This window comes from Copidosoma floridanum, unplaced genomic scaffold, assembly GCF_036245765.1.
Source record: "Copidosoma floridanum isolate Cflo_tuat_1 unplaced genomic scaffold, Cflo_Japanese_pri ptg000013l, whole genome shotgun sequence".
In the NCBI taxonomy this organism is placed as follows: Eukaryota; Metazoa; Arthropoda; class Insecta; order Hymenoptera; family Encyrtidae; genus Copidosoma; species Copidosoma floridanum.
The window spans coordinates 24,093,693-24,118,754 of NW_028321890.1; the positions used below are offsets into that span (position 1 = coordinate 24,093,693).

At 40.0% G+C, this 25,062-nt stretch overlaps 2 protein-coding genes across 2 annotated transcripts; both read right to left on the bottom strand.

Annotated features, from left to right (window-relative positions):
* Positions 1 to 540: 540 nt before the first annotated feature.
* On the bottom strand, positions 541 to 3,681 carry LOC106647293 (glucose dehydrogenase [FAD, quinone]-like). Its single transcript, XM_089590756.1, has 9 exons — positions 3,616 to 3,681; positions 3,210 to 3,465; positions 2,999 to 3,127; positions 2,737 to 2,933; positions 2,574 to 2,668; positions 2,251 to 2,515; positions 1,716 to 2,169; positions 887 to 1,251; positions 541 to 806 (listed from the first exon to the last, which is right to left on the bottom strand). The coding sequence occupies exons 1-9, from the start codon at positions 3,679 to 3,681 to the stop codon at positions 708 to 710; spliced, it is 1,926 nt and encodes a 641-aa protein (XP_089446882.1). The 3' UTR covers positions 541 to 707.
* Positions 3,682 to 4,814: 1,133 nt separating this feature from the next.
* On the bottom strand, positions 4,815 to 15,552 carry LOC106647294 (glucose dehydrogenase [FAD, quinone]). Its single transcript, XM_014363607.2, has 7 exons — positions 15,345 to 15,552; positions 8,510 to 8,835; positions 6,895 to 7,286; positions 6,005 to 6,438; positions 5,150 to 5,520; positions 4,973 to 5,067; positions 4,815 to 4,896 (listed from the first exon to the last, which is right to left on the bottom strand). The coding sequence occupies exons 1-7, from the start codon at positions 15,550 to 15,552 to the stop codon at positions 4,815 to 4,817; spliced, it is 1,908 nt and encodes a 635-aa protein (XP_014219093.1).
* Between the last annotated feature and the right edge of the window lie 9,510 nt (positions 15,553 to 25,062).

Sequence of the window (25,062 nt, forward strand, 5' to 3'; positions counted from 1 at the left end):
TCTGTCGTCTTCGTGACTTTAAATTGTACTCTGTTTCGCTCCCTGTCCCTCTTTTCCTCATGAAATTCAAAATAGCTGTTATACTGACTCCGCTGTTGGTTGATGTTTTACCGCTTGCTACGGATTGCTTCCTGCTAGATGTTCGATGTTGTATTTACCATTAAAAAAAAATTTACTCCCTATAAATAGAGTCATTTGTGCTTCTCCTTGCGTATTTTATGGCTATAACTATTTCGTACTGTTTTCTCCGTTAATATGAGTAATTTTAACATGATAGTTAATTTTAATGCTATAATATTTTTTAAATTATATACTTTAAATATTTTGTGAATATTATCGAGAAACACTAAACAAATTATTCATGAATTCATTATTATTTATGTTAATTCTCAAAAAAACTGCTTTAGCATTACAGGAAAACAAAGTCGTGATACAAAAAAACATTTAATTCATAGTTGATATGAAAATAAATCATTAATAACCATCAAGTCATATACTCGTTTCCAGATTTACATTTTTAAATAAATCGTAAACTATGAATGTATACCCTCTGGAGACATTGATTTATTTTAATTTCCTTAGAAAACTTCGGAGTTATCATAAAGTTAACATAGTACAAATACTTAAAATAAATTACAGAGTTACAAAAAATATTGAACGAATAAATTATTCAAAATATTTTTGAATATCAGTAAGGATGTAAAATTTTATAATAACTTATTGTCTGGAGGATGATCGGCCTTGATGAAATCAGCAGCTCGCTCGCCCAACATGGTTATAGTAGCCGATGGATTTCCAGAAACCATCTGCCAGTACCAAAATAGACATTACGACTCACAGCTTGTCACAAAACAAAAATCTAATGGATACATAAATATATACATACCACAGGTATGCTCGAGGCATCAACGACTCTGACTCCTTTTATGCCGTGAACCTTGAACTGCGGGTCGATCACGGCTAGCTCGTCGGTGCCCATTCTGCAGGAACCTGCCTGATGGTTCTCGGTACGGGTGTTCCACTTCATGGCACACTTCCAGTACTCGTCGCTCATGTATCTAAACTGCGAGCAGTGTGAGATCGGAGTGTTGACAAGTGTTAGGTTTAATTTTTTCATGGTTGGGGTGTTGGGCATGGACAGAGCGACCTGGAGACCCCACAGAATAACCTTTGCGTCGTCCTCATTTTGCAGATCGTTGCTTGTGATCAGAGGATAAATCAGCGGGTTGCTGCTCGCTAGTGTCAGTTCACCTGAAAAGTATCGACCAACACCATTTCGTTTATGATTACTAACAATAACCGTGGTGATTTGTACCTTATCAGCCCGTGTTATTTGTCTATTTTGAGATATGGCAAAACGGTCATGATAAAGAATATCGGCCGGAAATCTTTTCGAGATTTTATTGGTCACGGAAAAAAAAATGGAATCTTTTATCTGTTTGGAAAGCTGTATAAGCTTTACTTAGCCACGTCAACAGGTTCTTTGCTTACTACGATGATAATGTCAAATAACAATGAATTGAAAAAAAACCTGTTTTAACCTTTGAGAAGCTCAAAGTTTTTGAAATTGTTCTCCTATGTTTTCAAAATTCTAAAAAAAGGTTTTTCTTGTTCATTTCACACAGCATATCCTGCATTTTTGTGCTCAACAATCTTCAAGATGCCGTATCTACACATATCTACATGTAAATCAAGTTAGACCGGTTCATTCGTACCTCTGCTCTTGGCATGCAAGTTGACTGCTATGATCTGTATCTGCCTCTTTTTTGGCGTGTCACGATTCAAGCAAGTTGCCGTGTATCCGTAGAAAAACATCTGGACATCAGGATCGTCGGGGCTCGTGTAGTTAGATGCAAGTATCGCTGTGACCTGCGCCAATCCTGTAGAAGACATCGGGCCCGTTTGATTATCCAAGTAAGTATGCAATGGATCTGCAGTGTTGTTCTGTTGATCTTCTTCATCTTCGTCAACAGTAAAGTCCAATCCATACGACACGTGATTATGGAGATTCTTTCCAACACCTGGAAGGTCTTTGACTACTTTAATATCTAACGATTCAAGATGTTTTTTTGGTCCAATTCCTGACAGCAGCAGCAGCTGCGGTGAGTTGACAGCCCCACCTGATACTATCACTTCACGGCTCGCGTTTACTACATTCACAATACCGCCCTGTTAACAATCACAAACGGTACTTGAAAAAAAAATAATACGTACTTTCTAAATAAAATTGATAAAATTGTATACTTTTACCTTTATATATTCAACGGCAACGGCTGTCCCGTTGTTAAAAATGATTTTCGAGGCGTAAGCTTCCGTGAGTACATCCAAGTTGATTCTCTTTCTGTTGGGCCACAGGTAGGATCCTGCACTGCTCATCCTGACTCCTTTGTCACTTATGGTCTGTGCAACTGTAAATCCCGTTATTTTATCACCAACCATGTCTTCAGTAATACCATATCCCAGTTCATCGCCAGCCTTCAAGATATCCCAAGCAAATCGTGGCTGCCACGGAAATCTGTATAAGGAGTAGCCAATTGATCAGTAGAACTTATCATTTTAATATCTCAATTTACCGCTCTACAGGCAATGGTCCCCCAGTAGCGTGCTGTTTCGATCCCACTCGGTCAATTTCCCGATTATCTTCTGATCGTAAGAAATAGGGCAGCACCTGCATCGAACACCTAATTATATTTAATGAAATTGGTTTCGAGAAATTCTGAGTAGAAAAACAATTACCTCTTCCCAGGACCATCCTTTGCATCCCATATTCACCCACTTTTCGTAGTCTTTGCGATTTCCTCGATGGTAAGCCATTCCGTGATGAGAAGTCGTACCTCCGAGATTTTTCCCTCGAGGCCACGTGCATACTCCATCGCTCACTCCACAAGCAGAAGTCTCGTTGTGTGTTTTGTAGTTCCAGTCGTACATGGTTTCTGTAAACAATTGAATTGATTTACAGCGAAAGATTTATTCATCTCATTTAATCAAAATGCTCTACCTTTATAGATGAAATAGTTGCTGGGTACTTGGGCCGGGTAGGGCTCGTCTGGACCGGCTTCTATTAAAAGGACCTTGTAATCAGGAACTTCACTCAATCTTCCAGCAACCACCGCACCAGCATTTCCGGCTTGGAAAAGTTTTTTTGTTTTTTTTTTTCAATTTATTCATACTAAATTATTTTTAAAAAACGAAAATTTAATTTAGCTCACCACCAATCACGATAAAATCATAAGAAGATTTTGGTTGTTCGATAGGAGTGACGCGCTCGGAATCCCGACTGATTTTTTCATTATTGTCTATTATGCTGTTTAATAGCATTAAAAATATCGTACATTGCGATACTAGTTGACCACAAGCGTTGTTGATTACGGGACCATTCGTAAATGGATCTCCACATGAGTCGAATGCTCTCAGTGCTGACTGCAGAGTCAAATGGTATTTAGATAACATAAAATTATGTTGTCTCTGATTTTTATTTTTTCATATACAAACTTACCATGTCAATAAGGTTTTCTGTGCTTCGAAAACATAAGTCGTGCGATACTTTTTTAGGACTAACTAAAACTTTTATACTTCAGCTTTTTATACGAGCTTTTTTTTATCAGCTTTGTAAACCCCTTTTTGAAATATCGTGGCAATGTTCGCATTAGAATTGATTGCCACCAAAACCAGTTTTGTCATTGTTAAAAAACAATTTTAATTTAAAAATTTAGTAATTAGTTCACGTTCTTTTTATCAAGAAACTCTGCATAATGTTTATTCAGTTTTTGTAAGCAGACGGGAAAAATAACTAAAAAAATAGATTTCTAAAGAGAATGGATTTATTTACAACTCTTACAACGCATTGTATATTATTTGACGTTGTTAGTTTTTATTTTACTCTCGTTTTGAATATAAAAAAGTGCTAAGGTACATATAAACATATATATTTACACGTTTAAAAATTGCTATTGATAACAGAATTAAAATCTTAATAAATTTAAATATTACAAACATACACTGTTAAACATTTAAAAAAAAAAAATTTTTTTTCCCGAATACAGAACATCCCGAATACAATTTTTTATTTGTCACTATTTTAATGCTATATCAAATATTTTAATGCTTTTCCAAATACTTTGATGATTTTTTATCCTAACCTTTTTATTTCTTCAAATGATAATGCTTTTTTTTTCTGAAAATTTTTTTTTTGAGCACTGGGCTACAAGTTCTATTTTCAACAATTTTTTTAGCATAAATATTATCCTTTCGGCTAAAAAAATCTGCTACAAAAAAATGTTAAAAATATCGTTAAAAAAAAAAATCAAGTCTAATAATTAAACTTTTAATACAATTTACTACTCTTTGACTAAAGCTTACTACTATTGAATTGAGATATAATACATTGTCGTGTTGTTTTGATTACGAATGTGATAATGAAACTCAGTGTCACCGCGTGAGACTGTTTAAAAAAAAAGTTTCAGTGGTAAGTGGCACAGAACAGTACGCATGAATACAACCGAAGCTTATTGACCCTTGTATGAATAAGTGCCTCAAAACATTCAGGTTTCCTTAAAGTTATCGATAAAAGTGCAATTACTGTTTTTACATAAGTGCTACATTTTTACATTGTTTACAAACTTTTTGTGATTTTGATAAAGTGCCAAACTTTATTTTCAAAAGTTTAACCTGTAGACTGATTTTATACGAAATGCACTTATTAAACTAGTAATTAAAATATAGTTATGCTCCATTTTTTACATCCTACAACAGTATCAGCAATAGCTTGCAGGATGATTTCACTAGGTTGCTGCTGCAAAAAAAGTCTGTGAGAATCACCATATGTCTTCCTTTAGATTGAGATATTTGATGCCCCACCGGAGGAGATCCAGCGAATTGTCTTTTGAAAAGTAGGAACTAGAGGAAATTTAAGTTTTTCATGAAACTTTGAAGCAAAAATTTGTATGAAAGGGACTTGTAAAAATCTCAATACCATTGAGTGGCCTTGGTGCCCCAGTCTTTTTTAATAAAAGCGGCAGCTCTCTCTCCAATCATCATCGCTGGTGCTGCCGTATTGCCGGATGTAACCTTTGAAATATGTTTTTCTTTATCAAGTGAATCATTGTTTAAAAAGAAAAAAAGTTTACGAATGTAGAAAAAAATAACTAACCCTTGGCATGATGGACGTATCGGCCACTCGTAAGCCCTTGACGCCATAAACCCTCAGCTCGTGATCGACAACAGCCCATGAATCGGAAGGTGGTCCCATTTTGCACGAGCCTGCCTGATGATTTTCAGGGCCCGTGTCTTGCATGACGGCACAGCTCCAGTACTCGTTGCTTGCGTATGGATACCGCGAACAAGCAGGAATCGGTGGATTCGTAAGAGATATATTGTACCTCCTTAATACCGTCGTATTGGCCAAGGAAAGCGCAACTTGTATTCCTTGAACCAGAATGGCTATGTCTATCGGGTGGCTTAGGTAGTTTTGCGTGATTATTGGGTACACGAACGGATTGTTATTGGCTAGTCGAAGTGTACCTGAAATCAAAGGAATAGTAATTTTTTATAATCATCTGTTTCAATGTACGATGATTTGGTACATGTTCAAAATAAATAGACCAGTTCAATGACGCCTGGAATCATTGAAAAGTTGGTACTCTCGACATTTATCTGCTTGATGTGATTACGTGCAGCTTTGTTGTCTTGAAATTTACTCTGGCAACTTTATTAACCGCAATTTCAGGAATATTTTTTGTGGTACCATTTACTTTGAGATTTATGTTTAGAAAAATAGTTTCAAACTAACGCGAGTACCAAAAATTATGATAAAAGTAAAGTAAATCTCAAGTGTTTGCATGAAGATGTACAAGCTTTTGGTGAGGCCAACGTGGTGATTATTTTAATGTACTTTTCGAAACAAGTTTACCCCAATTTGATCACTCGTTACACGTGTAAGGGTAGCAATAGGTGTTCGTGTGGACAAATAATCAACTTATCGTGCAAACAAGTGATCGATCCTCACCTCGGCTCCTCGGGTGCAAGTTTGTCGGTGATATGCTAATGCTTCGTTTGTTGTTGTCCAGTAGAGCTCCAACTTCTCCTGTTGTGGCACAAGCCGCCTGGTAACCACCAAAGTACAGCTGAATGTCGGGATGATCGAAAGTGGTGAAGCTGGAGGGCAAGACACCCGTTATCTGCGAAAGGCCGGTCGAGGTCATAGGGCCCCGCTGAAAGGCTATGTACTCGGTGGCCACGGCCCAATTCAGATCGTACGCATTTGGCTCATTTATGGTAAACGATACGGTGTGGGACACGTGGTTCTGGAGGTTTTGCCCGACACCCGGTAGGTCCTTGACAACGTTCACGTTCTTTTCGCGCAGGTGCTCCTTGGGTCCGATGCCCGACAGCAACAGTAGATGCGGTGAGCCCACCGCTCCACCCGAGACTACGATTTCTCTGAAATGTTTTAAAGTTTACGAAAAATCAAATCATCGTTCTACCACAATGTACAGATTTGCGTTTGCTCGGAGATGTACTTATTTTTTCATGACTTTGAAACGTATGACGTAAAGCAGCCAACTATCACGGCTGGTATCTTTATAACTTATTCGAGATCATAGACCGTAGGTATTGTAACTCAACGTAGTTTCTTTCTAAATACGATCAGAACCACTTCCATTCATATTGAAATGGCTCACACAAAATATAAATTGTTTACAAACTTTTCATTACAACAGTTTTTTTTTTCTTGAACACTTCATAACTCTCTAATATATCACTAGGTGGTATTAATATCAAGAATCAACCAATTCCTCAATTTTCAATTCCATACTTTACGTGGCTGGTAATTAATACACTCACCGGAAAATTTCAAAGCCTCGTTTCACCGATAATTTCGTAAAAACCCCATACCTGGTGGCCCTGGCGAGGTGGAACTTGCCATTCTTGAAGTACTGCACGGCTGCGGCTCGCTGATTCTCAACGATGATTTTCGTGGCCGTGGCATTGAGCAGGACATGCAAATTGCCTCTCGTCCGTGCGGGCTGGAGAAAAGCCGAGGCACTGCTGGCTCGCACGCCATTGCGGTTCGTCATTTGGGCCACGGTGAAGCCAACGATCCGGTCGCCGTTCAGGTCCTCGCTGATGGGATAGCCGAGCTCGGCCGCCGCGTAGAGGATGTCCGCCGTGATGGCCGGCTGCCAGGGAAAACGCTCGACGTTCAAAGGCCCACCTTGGGTGTGGTGTTTTCGCCCGACTCGAGGTAACTCGGTATTGTTCTCGGAACAAAGGAAGTAGGGAAGTACCTGCAAAGAAAGGTATCATTATTTCGGAGTCAGATAATGTATAGCGAATAATCGGCTGATCGAGGCTTTCCATCCTCACTCCAGAATCATGATGCTTTATCGTGAATAATCCTACCAAAGGGTATAATAAATTACTCATTTAATTAATACTCATATGAGGAAATGACAGAAAGTTCCTTATTTGAAATGATTTTCTTTATTGGTATTGAGCATGTCTTTTTTTGTTAATAGTCAAGTTATTCTTGTAGTATCAATTTTACATATTCATGGAGCTTCAAAAGCTATCAACAATGACTCATGTGAATCTTTAAAACGTTACTTTTAAATTAAGCATTAATGAGTCCACGTGCAAAAGTATTCGTCAAGTCGTATCTCTAATGCATATTGATTTGAGTTTTTACTTGATTTTAATTGTTTCCTTATACAATGTTTCACTTTTTCGTGTTCAACCGTAATTAGCCAGTTGTAATGTTACTTTGAAGAATGGCTATCGACTTTTTACTCATACAAGTAATTTGTTCTCATCAGAGCTCCTTTTGCATCAGTGATTCTTACAATTATTATTTCTTTTCTGGAAATCCTGATCTTTTGATTAAATTATTATTATTACATCTGGGAATCGAAGAAAGAAAATTTAAAATAATTCATTTAGCGCATACAAATACGTTGCATCGATTTTTTTTGGACTGAATAACTACAATTTAACTAATTCAATCAATTTAATAATAAATTCTTTAAAAAATTGTGCATAATTTTTACAGAAAATATGAAATCGTCGCAAATGTACGCAAATGTTGGCATTACGACAGTACAATAAAATATGTTAAAAAATAAAAAAAATGTTGCATTAAAACATTTTTGGCTAGTATGATTTTATTATTAAATTGAAAAAAATCAGATCTCCTGATACGAAAAACCACTTAATGTTTCTTGGAAGCATTCGCCCCCATGTTCATTTAAAATATAGCTGGACTGATCCTAATAGAATACAAAGTCAATTACGAAAAATCCTTCCCTCCATCTTTCCCACATTATTCAATCAAGAAAAAAGAAAAGAAAAACGCGCTACCCAACAGCCAGAGGAAGCTTTGCGTCCAAACGAATTTACCACGGAAGGACTCCAAAGTACCAGGTGCCCCAGCGCGTGAAGCTCAAACGGCAAGAGCCACCCCTTTTTAATCCTCTTAGCGAGTCCACCCGCGCCTCTTCTCCCACGCACTTACCTCCTTCCAGGTCCAGCCAGGGTTGCCGAGGGCCGCCCAGTCGTCGTAATCCCTGGCGTGGCCTCTGATGTACATCATGCCATTGTGCGAGCTCGTGCCACCGAGATTTTTACCCCTGGGCCAGCTGCACGAGCCACCCGTCGACAGACACCCCGTGCGCTCGTTCACCGTCCGGTACTGCCAGTCGATCTCCGTGCCCAGGAACATCGCCACCATGCTCGGGACGTCCGTCCCCGGTGGCTCGTCTGGCCCCGCCTCCACCAGCAACACCTTCCACTCGGCCACTTCGCTCAGCCGCGACGCCACCACTGCCCCTGCGGTACCACCTGCGCATTTCACACACATATTTACCAATAAGTACCGGTATATTACAGGCGTTTCTGTTGTTTTAAACTCTCTCTCTCTCTCGTATACCTTGCCGTACATCGCGGATTCCTACAGTAAAGTGTCCTTATACCCATGCATTTGCAAACAAATTTCACGTGATAGCCACCGGAGAAATTACACTTGATCGTGCCCGAAATTGTTACCGTGTTCCAAGAAGAAAACCCTCCACCTATCATTAGTATTTACGGTGATCTATCAGCGCGACTATGTAACGGTGTACAGGAGAACGCGGTGGCGTGTTTCCGAGCAAAACACCCCAAGTATCGAGCCATTATACCCGATGGAAGTTTCGACTGTTAAGGTCACCGCAAGCTGCTTTTCTCCCAGCGATAGTTGCGCTAGTTATGGCCATTAGACGGCAAAGGTGGTAATTACAGTGCATTTTTTTTTGTGGCTGGACCCATCGGGTCTTTTGACTGATTGTACTGGGGACCCTATTGGGAATTGCTCGTGTTAAATTTCATTCTCATTTATCTTTGCCAAATGAAAAAAAACGGTTTTATATGAATTAATTGGGTACCACAATTGCTTTTTTTCCAACCCTCTTCGTCCAAACTTTTAGTGCAGTGATTTTTTACTGAGGTGTTTGTACAAACAACGGAATGTAAATCAATGGATGATCATACATTTTAATGAAAAATGGGGCAAAAACTGATTTACTGATACGACTGTATAAACTCTTACCCAATAGTTTTAAATTTCGTAAGAAATTCGTTACTTGTGTCGCAACTGAGACACTTATATTGCCCAAGATAAAATTTAATCAAAATTACGATACAACATGTTATGTCCATTAAAAACTAGCTGCTAATCTATAACCTTGCTCAACCTACCGCAAACGGCTTTCCCTAAATTGTACAAATATTAAAATTGAGAAATCACACGAGAAACTTGTCCAACGTGCGGCTTGATTATTCATGAAAAAGTTAAATCCACCCTCGTGCAATTTCATTTCATGCAGTATATATTTCGAAAGTATTTTTCCATCAAGAAGCGGAAGGCAGATGCTCAACCAAATTCAGTTATTTGCATGTCAACGGCACAGGCTACTGTCTTTGCGCTCATAAAGAGCTTATCTTGCGCAATGAAAAACCGAAAGGTGGAGTTATAAAAAACCACCTGTAACCTCAATTTATTTATACCTCCAGCGGTTCTTACAACAAAAATGCGCGAAGGAAACGCCGGTCGTCACTTACTCGCGCACGATTGCTCAATCATCAAATGGTACAATGACCGACTTGCTCATTGGCCAACGCAAAAATAACAAATAACCATATATATATATATATATATATATATATATATATATATATATATACATACAACACCCATTGGCCAGTAACATCAGCTCGTCGTTGCAGCTGGCTGCTCGCTAAAAGTTGCCGGCAATATTACCTACAACGGAGACTTCGCTCGTTAATAAAACTATTGTGGCCATTTTTCACGTATACTGTAATTATTAATAAATTAGTAATATTTAAAATTTAAAATATTAGTAAATTATGAATAAACGTTAATTTCTCTTCTTTGTATGCCACTGAACGGATGCGAGAGATGTAGTGCAGAAACTGATCTGCTAAACTACACCGTGGAAGGTATAGAAAGTAAAGCAAGCGTTAATTAGTCGTCCGACCAGTTCTCATCACTGCTGCTGCTGTAATGTGCACTGCAAGTGAGCTCGTTTATTTTATGGGCGATTTGCTGGTGACGTACATGCTTTTTATTTATACTAACGTGCCTTTGAAGTGTCGCTAAGGGATTCATTTATTTTTATTTATTTTTTTTCGATTCATTGGTACTAAAAGCTTTTCACGCTTGCCTTTTCCTTCGTGTTTATTTATGGCTAATTGACTTTTTTTTTTTTATTTTTTTTTTTTTTTAATGGAAGGAAAAATGTTTTTCGCAGTTTATTAAATGGCTGACATGGATGTGGCCTCGCAGAATTTTTTTTTTTGCTTTTAAATGAGTTATTTTATTTATTTTTTTTCATTTCAATTTAAATTGATGTTTTGAAAAACGTCCAAGTGGTTATTGGATTTTAATTATAAGCTGAATGCAATTTTACCATGCATGGAATTTTAATTGGCAACTATTTATTGAAAAAGTATATGTCTCGTATTTTGAAGCAGACGTATATGGCCATTATTTTTACATTATCATTTTAAGTGGAAAACGTCACTTTCAGCTGCTAAGGAAAATCAAAAAAATTCGAATAATTTGTATAAACACATATTGAACAGCACTATTTTTTGAGAAAATAGTAAATCAAATAAATCAAATGCTCTCGATTATAATACTGTTTCATTTTAAGAAAACATGCATACCATTAAAAGAGAAAAATACAACATAAAAATAATTAATTATAATAATTCGTGAAAAAACAATTTTTTTCCATTTGAATAGATATAAAACAAATTTTTGTACTGACTGACAATAAGGAAAAAAAAAAAAAAAAAATAGAAAACCCTCGTTACGCTTAAGTCTCCAGCAATGCATCCGACAACTCTTCCTGCACGAATCTCGAAATTTTATGTACACTCCCACTATACCCCTTTGTGTGAATCCATTAAATTCGCTAACGAGCTCGTCTTAAAATTCTCCCGAAAATATATAGTCCCTCATAAGGGCAAAACCCGTGAGTGACTACAAAAATCCAGCTCACTGTCAAAAATGAAGCACATATACATATAGTGAAGCCACTCATAACATTACCTACTTCTTCCGTCAACATACGACGTAACAATGGCCTATTATGCAAAAGAGTGCACTAGTTCAGGCATGTGAGAATTCGTTTTTTATGTATCAAAAAATGTTGTAGATTGCGGGAGGATACTACTGTCGAAATTCACCAATCGCTAAACCTTTTATAGCCATAATGGGCACACCTAACGCTATGTTAAATACTATCCACTATACCTGTTGAACTGGAGTCTCGCGCTCGTTTCGATTACCTCACGATTTTCGCAGATAAAAGAGATAGAGAGAGAGGGCGAGTGTATCCTTTGCACATAAATATCGAGTCGCTCAAAGTGAATGTTACGTGTAACCGGTGCCAGCGAGCTCAAGTAAAAATGCGCCGTACGTGCGCGTATATACCCACTGTAAACGGAGATGCAGTCCATTCGCCTCCTTTTTTCATGGTTGCTTTCTATTACGGAACGCTTGAACGCGAATCCTTCCGGATCATGCCGCCTCCATGGCTGGTCCGCAAAAAATTAAAATAACGTGCTCCACTCGCGCGTACGTACGTGTTTGTGCATCGGTAACAATTGCGAGACCCCGACGTGTGAGCCAGTTGCCACACATATGTATACTTGTATGTCAGCTGGTCTCACGACACGTGTAGTTGTGTGTACGTACGTGTGAATGTGTGAACAGTCGGATAGATCCGAGAGGGCGATAGGGGTTATCCTCGATGACATGGGCCTCGCCGTGACTTTGTTCTGTGATTTCTACCCGGTGTATACTGCTACGTTTGATCGTGCACCTCTGGAAAATAGAGGGGAGATGGCAAACAATGCCCGAAGTAACTAGAAAGGTATTGCATGTACTCGCTCTCAAGTTTACCGTAAAAATAATCCTTTCGACCTGACTTTCTTTATTTCTTTTTTATTTTATTTTATTCATTTATATATTTATTTTTATTTTTATAACACATTGCGCGTCAATTGTGCCTCTAGTCTGAGTCTGTATGTATTTTTTATTTGATTTAGCGAATGATTTTAACCAACACTTTGTATAAAGTTACTTTATCTTAAATGGCCAAATGGTCTTTCCGTAATTCCACCTCCTCAGTGCTTTTGCCCAAAGAGATTTCAACGCGTCAAGAATCATCTATTCAACGTAACTATATGATACAGCCTCTCTCGTGTGCACCAACAGTATATCAGAGAATGTGATTATTATTAGCGGGCTAATTACAGAATACGTGCTAATTAGTTATTCGCAGTGAACGTGGTGACCTCGTGCATCGCGATTCGTAAAACGATGCCACATACGCGCACACACTCGACAAAGAGGAGCCTATAAAGAAGGGACATCAGAGGAATTTCACTCTATGATTAGCAAATTGAAATTCAGGGGGATCCCTAGCCAATGATTTTTTTTATCCTTGCAAACTTCCCTTATGCTGACGTCGGGAGAGAAAAGCGGACTACACGCACGAGCCGATGTAATTTCCGGCCGCTGGGACACGACGAGAAAAAGTCGAGTATTGGTCAGACAACTGCTTCAGCGGAGTTCCCGAGGCACGGCATTCGATTTGTCGAATAAATATTTGCACCCTGGATTTTTTTTTCTCGTCCTCACAGAAAATCAAGCGCTTCAAGTGTTATTTTGAGTGATTGTGAATATTTGTTGGAATCATCCTTACTTTGAGGGATGATTGCATTGTTGCATGTATACTTTGTTTTAGAGATTATTGATAATTTAAATGATTCTACTCGTTTTACACTTATGTCATTAGGTAATTAAATGTCGAAATAAACTTGAAAGTGGAGTAAAAAAAATTTGACATAACTTGGAGTGAAAGGTATAGCCCCTTTACAGCTATCTAATGCAAGTAATCGCGTTAATCGAATGTTAATATTGATCGAGAAAGGGAAACATTGACTCGTTAGCTTCATTTGCTCTCTTTGAATATGGAATTATTAATCATAATGATATTTAATCACAGCAGACACAAAACTTTGTATGGTTTTAGAATGAAATAAAAATTGTGAAACGTCGATGAAAAGTAAAACTCACTTTGACAACTATCATTAGCCTAACACAACTCAATCACGGCACAGAGTCGAGTCGCAGACACCACTTACTTTTTAATGCTCTCCTGGTACGCCGACTTATAATCAATTCACCGAAATCCAATAAATCCTGCCGATTCAATGAATAACTCTATCCGTTGCTCCCAAACTCTCGACTCTGGTTAGCTCTACGGATGTACATGTATACGCGAATACTCGTAAATATAAGCGGCGTACAAATTAATAGCGATGGTATAGCCTTTGGGCAAACGCGAGGTCAGCTTCGATAACCTCGTCCCTGAGAAATGATTGCCGGAAAGTTCGATAAATTTTCCTCGGTTCTTTGCAAAGGGACGTTAATTACGTTGTGCCCCTCTTTGCCTGCACGGGAGAGTTCGCGGGTGAAACACAACAATAATAATGAACGATGAAAAGGATAATGGAGTAATAAATACGCGGGCGCAACAAATGAAATTCGATGGGAGATAATAAAACAATAGCAGCGTTTTTGGGTAAAGTGGACATCGCTACCGCTCGTTTCTGTTGCTCCGAAGTGGATGAAAAATTTTATCTGCCAGTAAATCGAGATGGGCTTTGATACGTGTACGTGGCTATTTTTTTTTTTTTTTTTTTTCTATACGTGAAGCGCTGTGCAAATTTATCCAGCTCAATCTGATGGAGAGGAGAATCGAGTCAGTGGGAGATTTTTTCAATTTCATGGTATAAAGCGCCTCTACTTTTTCATCCCGCCATCAATTTTTCATTAAACTAAGGTGATTGCAATTTCGCTACAACAACCTGTGTGTGCTTTGAACTTGTTTGGTGGGATTGGTTATTAATGTTTCAATAATCCGTTTTGTGGAGAAAAATTGTCCGTTATTAGTCTTCTTTTTTTTTAAATTTTATCTTTGATAGCGATAATCCAGAAATAGTTGGAAAAATTGATGAATCTCTTGGATACGGACCCTGTTTTTTTGAAAAATGCATAAAAAAATTATACAAAATGCATAGAAAAAACGTACAGTTTTATGAACCAAGTTTTTTAATCCAGTTACTTCGTGAAAGTTTTGGATCAAGTGCTTCTAACAAAAAAAATAAAACAAAAATTGCGTGCGTTAATTAGTATACACCTTAAATGTGAAAAAGCCATAAACAAAAGTAACGACAAACGAGCAGCTTGCAAGTCGTATTTACGTAATTCCCCATGTTGAGCTTGGTATCAATTCGTACAAACACGCGTCCACGAGCCCTTACACGCATAATCCAATTTTCGTTTCGCCCCACTGCGCGACTCCAACCATCACGTACACCCTATACACGAGAAAACCGCACGTTGGCTACACCCGCTCGTAAACAAATATTCGTGACTCGCGCCGTAGCAAACGTACGTTGTATCGCCGACCGCGTAAATCACGCCTAATACGCGTAATCAAACTTCTAATTGGAATGTGCAGAGCGGACTTTCCGTGTCCCTCCGCCGTGGAGGGAGATAACTTTCGATTTCCAAAGTCCCGCGACGACAACTCGCCGTACACGGCACGTGCTAAAGCCAAGTACACACGCGGTACGTGTACATATTCATGTGCACACACGTGGCTGCAAAGACAGCCCATAAACGTGTAGTTGAGAGAGCCCCGTGACTCGTGCACTCTCGGCGGTTGTCGTAGCGCAAAACACATTAACTCTCTCCGTGCACTTGTACTCACCGCCGACGACGATGAAGTCGTAATAGTAGTCCGCAGGATCCGTGGGCGCGACGCGTTCGCAGAGCCGTGAAACCTCGCGCTTCGCCCGGACGAGGCTGTCGAGGATGGTCATGAACACGAGAAACTGCGAGCCCACGCAGGTCTGCGCCAGGCTGGGGCCGAGGTACGGGTCCCGGCACTGCGGCTCGAACGACAGGTTGTACGACATCTTAATCCTCGCCCCCGGACAATATACTGTATACTGGGTATACAAATGTGCGCGGGGCACGGCTAATGGACCACCGTGTTACTGTGTACTTTTGTAGGGGTAATATTACACACCTACGCGGTGTTTCCTTTGGTGCAGGTCTCACCATACACTGAATGTCGCGTTAGAGATGAAAAGTCCTCCTCTGAATGTGCACGAGCTACGACTCCACGGAGACGAAATTTGCAACTTCAGCTATCGTTCTTTATTACTCTGTTATTGCTTTTTTTTTGCCTTTTCACGTCCACGCTCTGTTGGTTGGAGTCCAGGGACTCGGCGAGGGCAAGCACTCGACGCTTTAACACTCGTATAGAGTCGGAGTCACGACAGGATGCTGCGAACCTTGACTGCCATATCCTGGGGTACAACGGGCAATACTAGTTTTGCTCGGAGAATTGCAGATTCGCTGGTCGTGAATATTCCAAAAGGCTTTAGATTGCGGCTGGTCGAGGACTCTCTGCTCCTTTGGGCGATTTTAATTGGTTTGGAGGAATTGATGGTTCGTGATCTCCGTAGTTGGCAGCGTGCACGCTTGATGGTCGGTCTGAAAAATTAGAAAAGCAATTCGAGCAATTAGTATTTTTGGTCTCTCGGGTATGGTTGAAAAACAAAGTTGGCTAAAAAAGCTGGGAAAAGCTGTTTGGAAAGCAAAAGGGTAGCTTCCACCCTTTTTTCAACTACGATGGATGGGTTTGTCTACTTAAAAATTTTTTTCATATTTTTCATTCATTGTTGATTCCTTTTTTTTACAATTAATTTTATGACGGTAGTACACTTTAGTGCAATGACGTATAGCTTTTTCACGATTGTTCGCACAGGACATCGATTTCTCGCGGTATTTGTAGCAACGTATAGTTTAATTTATTTATCTTGGGGTAGATAATAGGCATTGGACGGACGCAACTTCACACAAATGAATATATACCTGGGCACGGTAGACACGTTCAACCAAAATGCATTAAACACCCACCATCTGGGATATCAACACCAGTCAATTGGCCCATGGAGCACTAAAATATACTTACGCGCCAGAGCAGCAGTCGTCCAAAGTGCCGGCGGAAAAACATCGTGTTTGAAGGTGGAAGAGTGCTTTTTCCGCGATGAATGTATCTCGATCGCCGCTACCGGCACCGCGGCACGTCCGTCCAATTAGAAAGTCGGTGGGGCTCAACAAATACGCGAATCCGAAGAGCCGGCCCCGCTTCTCGGGTATTTAATTGCATATCATTACACTCGCGCGAACAACAATACCACCGGGCGAGCGGACGAGCCGCGGAAGTATTAACCCTATAGCGAGGGGGCCGGGGCCAAGTCGTTAATCAAAACTTTTGGCCGGACCGCGAGTCGTAAAACATTTTGAAGCCGATCAAGGAGAAAGGGAGAGGGAGCCGAAACTACAATTCACATCCGCGCATTTCCTATTAGCCCGATCGATCCATTTCAACTGGCGAGCGCGGATTTTGCGTCCATGTGTACCGAGAAAGGACTGGCGCACGCGCCCGCGCGGGATAACTGCCAGGAACTTTGTACGCGCGTTGATTCGTTCGCTAGTCGAGTCGAGGAAACGGCGATTATTTAGAAGGACTTTGAGTGCTCATTGTGCCCCCCTCCCCGCCCCTTTCATTTGCCTCCTTCTCTTTTCTGTAAGTGTGTACACTTGCCCATTCATTTACTCACTCGCGAGTTGTATGGGTACACGATTGTACAAGAAGCAGAGTTGTAGAGGGCAGAGAGTGGCGGTGGTGGTGGTCTAGTTAACGGAGAGCGAAAGCAAATACAAGAGGAGGAGGAGGAGGTGGTGGCCGTTCGGGTGTACGGTACAGGAGAGCACGGCACCGCGAAACCTCTCACCGGAGCCGCGGTCGCTTTATAATTCATCTCCCACCTGGCTTTGGGTTGGCCGGTGCTCTTGCGACTACTTCTACACGTGAATCTCCCACAAGATCTATATTTACCCGTGTATAGTGTACAGGTGAAACGATGATAAACTATCACAAGACACGATAAGCTTTTTATCGATATAAATAGTGCAAATAATGAAATTAGTAGGAATAAACAAGTACATAATAAGCTTTGTCATGCAATCTTAAGTAATGGTAATTATGATGATAAGTATAGAGATAAGAATAATAATCTACGACAAACTCCAGTGGTCACCAGCGATGAACAATAACATAAATAATGATAGGCTATACTGAGCGATAATGGTCCGAAATAGGTAATCTTAAGTGTTTAACTGTGATTGGACGTACTAGAAACGGTTTCGATAACCATTCGAGAGTAATGAACTCATTACAAACAGCAATAATCAATGTTACATTATTTCCAATATTAGTTAATGAGTGACAGTTAACGAGCAATGATAATTGTATGATTAACATTCATGAGCTATAATTAACTTGTGATAAGCCACAATACTTTAATATCAGCAGTGATGAGTAATGATACGTTATCGTGAAAATTGTTGAGCATCAATGAGCAATTTAAAGTAAATTCGGGGTAATAAACGAAACTTTATCAAAATTAATGATAAGAAATAGTGACGATGCCAGCTAAGTAACGCTAAGCCGCAAAAATGAATTATTTTGTGATGATGATCTGTAATTAGTATAAATTTCTAAATTATTAGTGAATTTCTAAGAAATATTCAAGTTTTGACAAGAAGTATGGAAATAATTGAGTAAACAATGAACAGTGATTAGCGTTGAAAGCGATGATAAAAACGTGATGAGCAATAGTTTTTAAACTTTCAATAGCTTAAGATAAGATAAGAGTCATGAATAATTTATATTTACTTGAGGTACGTAGAAACGTTAGATACCGATTAAATAACTAATCTTTTGTACAAGTCAAACGATTCTCGGGATAACAGGTAGGAGTTTCAAGTTCCATTATTTCGAACATAAGAAAAAAAAAATCATCTTCATGACTGATTATCCTTTTAGGAATGATAAATAATCCTCCACCTGTCGTTGTCACGTATCGCTCCTAAACTCAGCGTACACATCTCAAGTAAAAATCTTCCTCTCTGGCGTGTGCACACGCAGACAACTCGTGACTTCGTAAATGTCTCTCGTTCCTGCTTCTCTAAAACGCTTGCGACAGGTGATTGATGTATTCTGTGAAAAAAAAACAGCCAGTCCGAGATCGACACGCCACGCCGACTCGCCTCGCTCGATTCAAGGTGCTCGATTTTTCCTTGCACCGTACACTGTTAAGTTAACAGCTGAATCGGCGTAACAGCCACCACCGCTGCGGGATCATTTCATCCGCGCGAGCAAAAAAGCACGCCCGCGTCTACCGATCCATCCTGGATATATACTGAAAATGCAGTCAGACGACAGCTTTCTAAGCAGAAAAACGACTCGAGTTTCTCGTCCAACTTTTTGCCGCACGTAACGCGTACAAGGTTGGCTTGCACTTGCAGCCCATCCGCGCTTGCACGGTGTCATGTACATACGCGCGAGAGCGCCAAAAAGCAACTTAATCACGTAAATAAACATGTTGGCTTGACCATGCAGATGTACGTGTGACGTGTTTGGCTGTCAGTGCTGTGGCAACTCGGTGTACCGCAGAATTCTTGCCCGAGTGCTTTTGACGAGAGCTGCTGCTGCTGTTGCGGCTCTGTGGCGCAGAGGATGGGAAGAGATGATGATGATGATGATGATGATGGAGCGACGTTTTGCTATCAATGCACGGCTGTGACGTGACCTGGCCGGGTGAGACCGTTACGATCTGGTGTAGCTGTCACTACTGCGTCGACCCCATATTATGCGTTGGTTGTTACTGTATTATGCGATACGTGGTTCTCCGTGACAATTAGAGCAGTGGTAGCAACAATAGGGCCTTGAACAACGATGCGCAACACGTGACAACTGCGAAGAAAAAAAAATGTACAAATTGAAGTGTACGATAGATTTGTGGTGGAGCTTTAGAAGAATTAGCCAAAACTAATCAAAATAGTTGTAACTTGGAGAAATAATAACATTTTTATTGATTATTATTATTATTTTTTTTTTTCTATCCAAGTTGGATTTTCATACAAGAATGGTAACATTTTCGTAACAAAACCTGCATTACCAATTATAGGGGAGAGTATAACTGCCTAAAGCATTTAATTTGCATACTGTGAATAAGTATATTAACCTCTTAGGTCATTATAGCAAATCAAACATCACGAATAGTCCTTTTGTATCCTATAATGAGGATGAGCTCGAAACATGCTGCAACTTATTTCGAATGAATATAATAATAATGTAATATTTCATATGAGGAACGTTTTGTAAAATTACCATGTTAATTCGTATACTGGCGTGCAAGAAGGATACAAATAAAAGAAGAATCCTGAAATCAGTGTAACCGCAAGTGCGTAATCTGATGAGAATAAATTTATATTTATGAAGAAGGGAAGGACGAAAAAGAAGCATATACATCTTGAGTAATACGATCTATCAAGTATAAACCCTTGTTTTTTCCAGTAGATGCGTATCATAAATGTGAGAAATTCGCTAAACAGATGAGTCCTGAGGGAACAGGTATAACCGTTTAGCTGGCAAAGGATGGCACGTAGACGGTCGGTTTGTTTTATGTGGGTAATTTTCTGAAGGAAACTTTAAACATATATTATATCGTGCTTAAAACGGGAGTCAGATAAATATGAACTCGATTCGATCTGGTTAAGTAAATAAAAGATCCCTTTGGGGCTGGTCCGTCGAAAAATGTTTCGGAAGAGCTGTAGCTGCTACTTTTTCTGCTCGTATTACTTTTTGGGTCAGGAAATTTTTTTTTTCTGGCGCAGTGCAGTGGAAATTTGAAAAATTCGCAACTACAGTCTCGTTTTTGCGAGTTTTTCTGTCCACGCAAATTTTGAAAAATTTTTACGTGAAACGTAACATGATACGTGCACGAATTTTTTATATTTGTAGAATGTAATTTGATGACTAAAGTAGTACTGGACAGCCTCTAAAAGCAACGGATACTTTTCAGCACAAACAGTGCACGTAAAATACACTTAAAAGAAATTTTTAATTATTTTGTAGTAAAAGTACCACGTAAGTATTTCTCTCTCTTTTTTTTTTTTTTTAAACAACGATGAAAATTCACTACTATTTACAAATTCTATTTTAAAACAGATTTTTTTTTTGTTATCTTTTAGGTTGATCTTGTTGAAACTTATGTGGTAATGTATCCCAACCTTATAAATAATTCCTGAAAGTTTTATCTAATCCTAAAAGCTTTAGATTGAGTCATAAATCACTTTAAATGACGATGCACTATTGAGCTGTATTATAATCACACGAAAGCAACTAAATTCCAAAAGATGTATTGCATGTAATACAATATCGCCTTTCAATAGGATACAAGCAATTTACATAGTATTTAATGTAATAATACTCCAATCTGATATTATCAAGTTACAGTAAAGAAAAAGAATTTCATTTTAAGAAAATACCAAATATAAGAGCACTGTAACAGAAACCTTGTAAAATTGTGATGCATGCCCTACGAGGTACCCACTAAGTTTTCAAACAGGAGTAATGCAAAAGTCCACTGTAATATCATTCAATACCTTTTTTAATAAACTTGGATGCACACGATTGTATAATTTTTCAAAATATCTTCATTATACACACAATGTGTTCTCGTTTAGTGAAACGTGCGTATCTTTGTACTTTGATTTCTAGAAAAATTTTAATTTTACTCTTATTGTTAAATAACGACCTATACTTCACGATTACTAAAAAAGTTTTTTGATAAAAATAATAAAAATTTCTCAGTATACTAAATAATAATGGCCATGAAAAAGTTATTAATTCGAAATGGCTGATGCAAGGTTAAAAACTTAAAAGTTATCGATCCAACGATCTAAGATTCAAAATTAACGATCCAACGCCACAATCATACCATGTAATGGCCTTAGTTATTATATCGCTTCAATGCTCTGCTGAGCTAAGATGGTTGGGTGGATAAAAAAACGCGTGGTTCGTAAAATTGAACTAGGCGATACTAATTGCACACAAGATCGTTACAGCGCGTAAAACCTTAGAAAATTGAAATATAATTCATGGTTTGTCCCAACCTTCGACGACGCGATGCCGTTAACTTGCGTGAATTTTATGTTTTCGACTGCCACGATCTCAAAAACGGTCGTAATTGATTGTATCTTTTTCTCTGAACCAAGAACAATAATGATAAACTTGTGAACTTTTACTCGAAAACAATAATACAAGAAAAAGTTCTACATTGCACACGTCACGTAAAGTAAATTTTGGAAACAATTTCACTTTGTAAACATGAATCCCAAAATCCCTCAAACTCTTTGATACTTGTAAACAGGACAAGCTACCTCTCAAAACATTGTCCATTAATCCTAGCATTATCACTCATCCCTTTTTGTACAAAAAAAAGTCGTCGATTTTCATTCGACACCGAAAAAAACAGTACTGAAATTCGAGCTCCACTACACGCGTCCGTCAAACAATAGTTCATATACATCCATCCAAATTTACTGCGCACTGCGTGTTGTTGCACCCGTGAATTTCGGGGTCACGGGACCGCACGGACTCACATTTCCTGGAGCAACGCACAAGCTCGCACTTCCGGTACTTTTGTTATTTTTTATTCCACTCTCGTCGCGTCCAAGTGTCGCACGACTGTTATGATACCGCGTGTGTTTCCACATTCAATACAGAATCTGTGATCCAGCAACGCTGTCCACAATATACACATGCACGGGCCATTCTCGCGTGCATCCGAGGCATCCGGGGAGAAAGCGCCGCAGCATAATAACAATCGGCGATAGCTTATACGCGTAGACGTGTAATTGATGAGCAGGTACCGGCCTCCGATACGTATTAGCTGCGCGTAATTATGCTTTTCACTTTTTATAGAGCAATGTTCTCTTGGGGGAACATCCAATGTGCAGGTGGTACCCTATATTTGATATGGAATAGTTTTTTTTTCTGCTGTGCTTTCCAAAGTAGTGTGTTTACACGACGTGACTCTCGAAGGAATTAACTTTACAAGGATTTTTTCCAAGTAACGATTATCATCCACACGTCTCACAAGGCGAAAACAGTTTTATTGGTCAACGGAAGTTTTTACGGGTTCTTTATCACCGAGTGAGGTACATCCAAGAAGTAATTTTAACGATTTATTTTATACAACTATTCTCGAACAGAGTATAGGTTTCAAAAAAAAACTAAACAAAGACGTCGTCAAAATGATGGAGGTTACGAGCTCAAGTTGGTGGACCGTGAAACTCTAATTCAAAGTGCCATTCAAAGAAAAAATTGAGTTCAAACGACAAATGGAGGTAAAAAAGTTGACGACACGCATAATTCCTAGCATCCTTTGGAGGGCATTCAGCGCGCGGTTCTGGCCGTCCTTTTCCCCCTTACTGCGTTTTCCAGTCCTTTCCACACAGCGTTTACCTCCCGGAGCTTTTCATCGCCCCGCTTTTACCTTTCAACGCGTCCCAAGCACGTTTGATTAAGTTTCACAGCAAAGCGCACACTTGCCTCTCCACGCGGGTGTGCGTCTGTACAATATTTTATAGGTACACGCGAGCGAGAGTACATTTATATACATGTACAGCAGCAAGTGCGTCGCCGAGCGGCGGATGTGACGAGCGTAATTACATTTGCACGCCGGTCCGTGTACGCGTGTTTCCTCGTAGCGAAAGTTTGCTCTGCTGAAAACAATGACGGAGCCGTTTGCGCGCGCGTGTCGGTAGCAGTGGGCGCCGAGTTTATTCGTAAAAGCGAGAGAGCCCCGCGTCCCCGTCATTAGGATTATAAGCGCGAATTCCTAATGGGAAAACATTATTAACTCCGTACTCTACACGTACACACGCGCGCCTCTCTTTGAGGACTTTTGTCCGCTCCCTTTGCTCTTTCGCTTTGACTGCACTGCCTTATGCAGCTGATATGCCGCCTCTTTTGCTCCCTTTTGAGATTTCATACATATATACATACGTGACTCACAAATGAGCTAGAGGTGCTTGCTTGGATGATCACAAGTTCCGTCTGATGGATCAATCCCACCCTGCTGAACTAGAAGTCAATTCTTCGTTGTCATTTTTATTCGACAGAGTATACGAATACCCAAGATGAAAAAAAAGAGCTCGTTTCACCGGCCGCGTGGCGCATGAATATGCAAACACACCCCTCGCGCCCCTACCTGACAAGACATAATTTACTTATCTTACGGAGGCTCGCCCGGTGTTAGCTTTTGCGTGCCGTGCGGGCATATTTTCGTCATTTTTCGAAACGTGTATAAATCAAGCCAACGATCATTCATTTGCGATGCAAAACACAACCAACCCCCCTCGAGTGGCACGTGGGAAGGGGATAGGTACATCCAGAGCCGTAGGATTTATTCGCGCTATTATCGCGTAACAGATTTAGACGGGGCTTTGATAGCGCAACAAAATCGCGGCCCGTCCATCGATCGCTGCGCGGGCAACTGCTACTAGTGTTCCGTTTGGTTAAATCCTTTGATCGACGTGATTGCGAAACAACAGTCGCGCTTTTATTGCCGGCAATCCTCGTAAATTACATCCACCTCGATGATCCAACGCCTTTCCTTCCCCCCTTTTTTTTCACCCCGCCCGTCCACGCGTAAACGCCCATACATCATCTAATCATCGTCGAAAGCGTTTACGCGGTGATGTATGTACCCCCACCCGCGTTGTCTCGTAAATCAACGGAAGCGTAAACGAGACCCGCAGAGCCACTTCGTTAAAAATGATAAAACGGTCACTCGGCGTATTGTGTTTCTTGGGTGTCGGCCGTACAAGTGCGACAATATCGTCCTTACCTCTACCCCTTACGCATACACTCCACTTTGGGGATCATAAAAATAAATCCACGTCGGTCGTTGCGCGAAACATAATGTACAGGCGTGGTACAGAACGTTTGGCGGCTCTCCGTTTTTTATTCCGTCAATTCCACCACTTCACTTCCCGACGGAAGAGAAAAAGTAAGGGTGAAAAAGAGAAACGACGACCGCATCAGGGACAATGAGCAGTTTTAAATTGCCCACTAATGGCCCCAAATCCGTTTGTGGCGAGAGGGAGCAAAATGGCCTGCGGAAAAGACATCTCGAGTCGTGCTCGTGTGACACGTGTTGTAAGCGCGAGAGGCTCGAGGATGGGGTAGAAGGAGAAGAGAGAGAGAGAGAGAAATAAAAAAGGAAAACGAGGAAACGGGAGCACACGCTCGGCTCGTATTTCCCTTTGTTTTTGCCCCTAACGCCCTCACGGGCGGTACTAAGGGTCGTGACGATGTATAAACCGCGTCTCCTCAGCCTTCCTGCTATTATGTGGCTGCCGCAATATCTTCACCCCTTTTCCTTGGGTCCTTTGTCTTTTTGCGCTTCCCATTATTTTATGTTCGCTCTTTAATGCTCGTTTCCAAGGTGTTACGGCGCTTAACGAGGTCTACGTCACCATGCGCATACGAGTTTTGA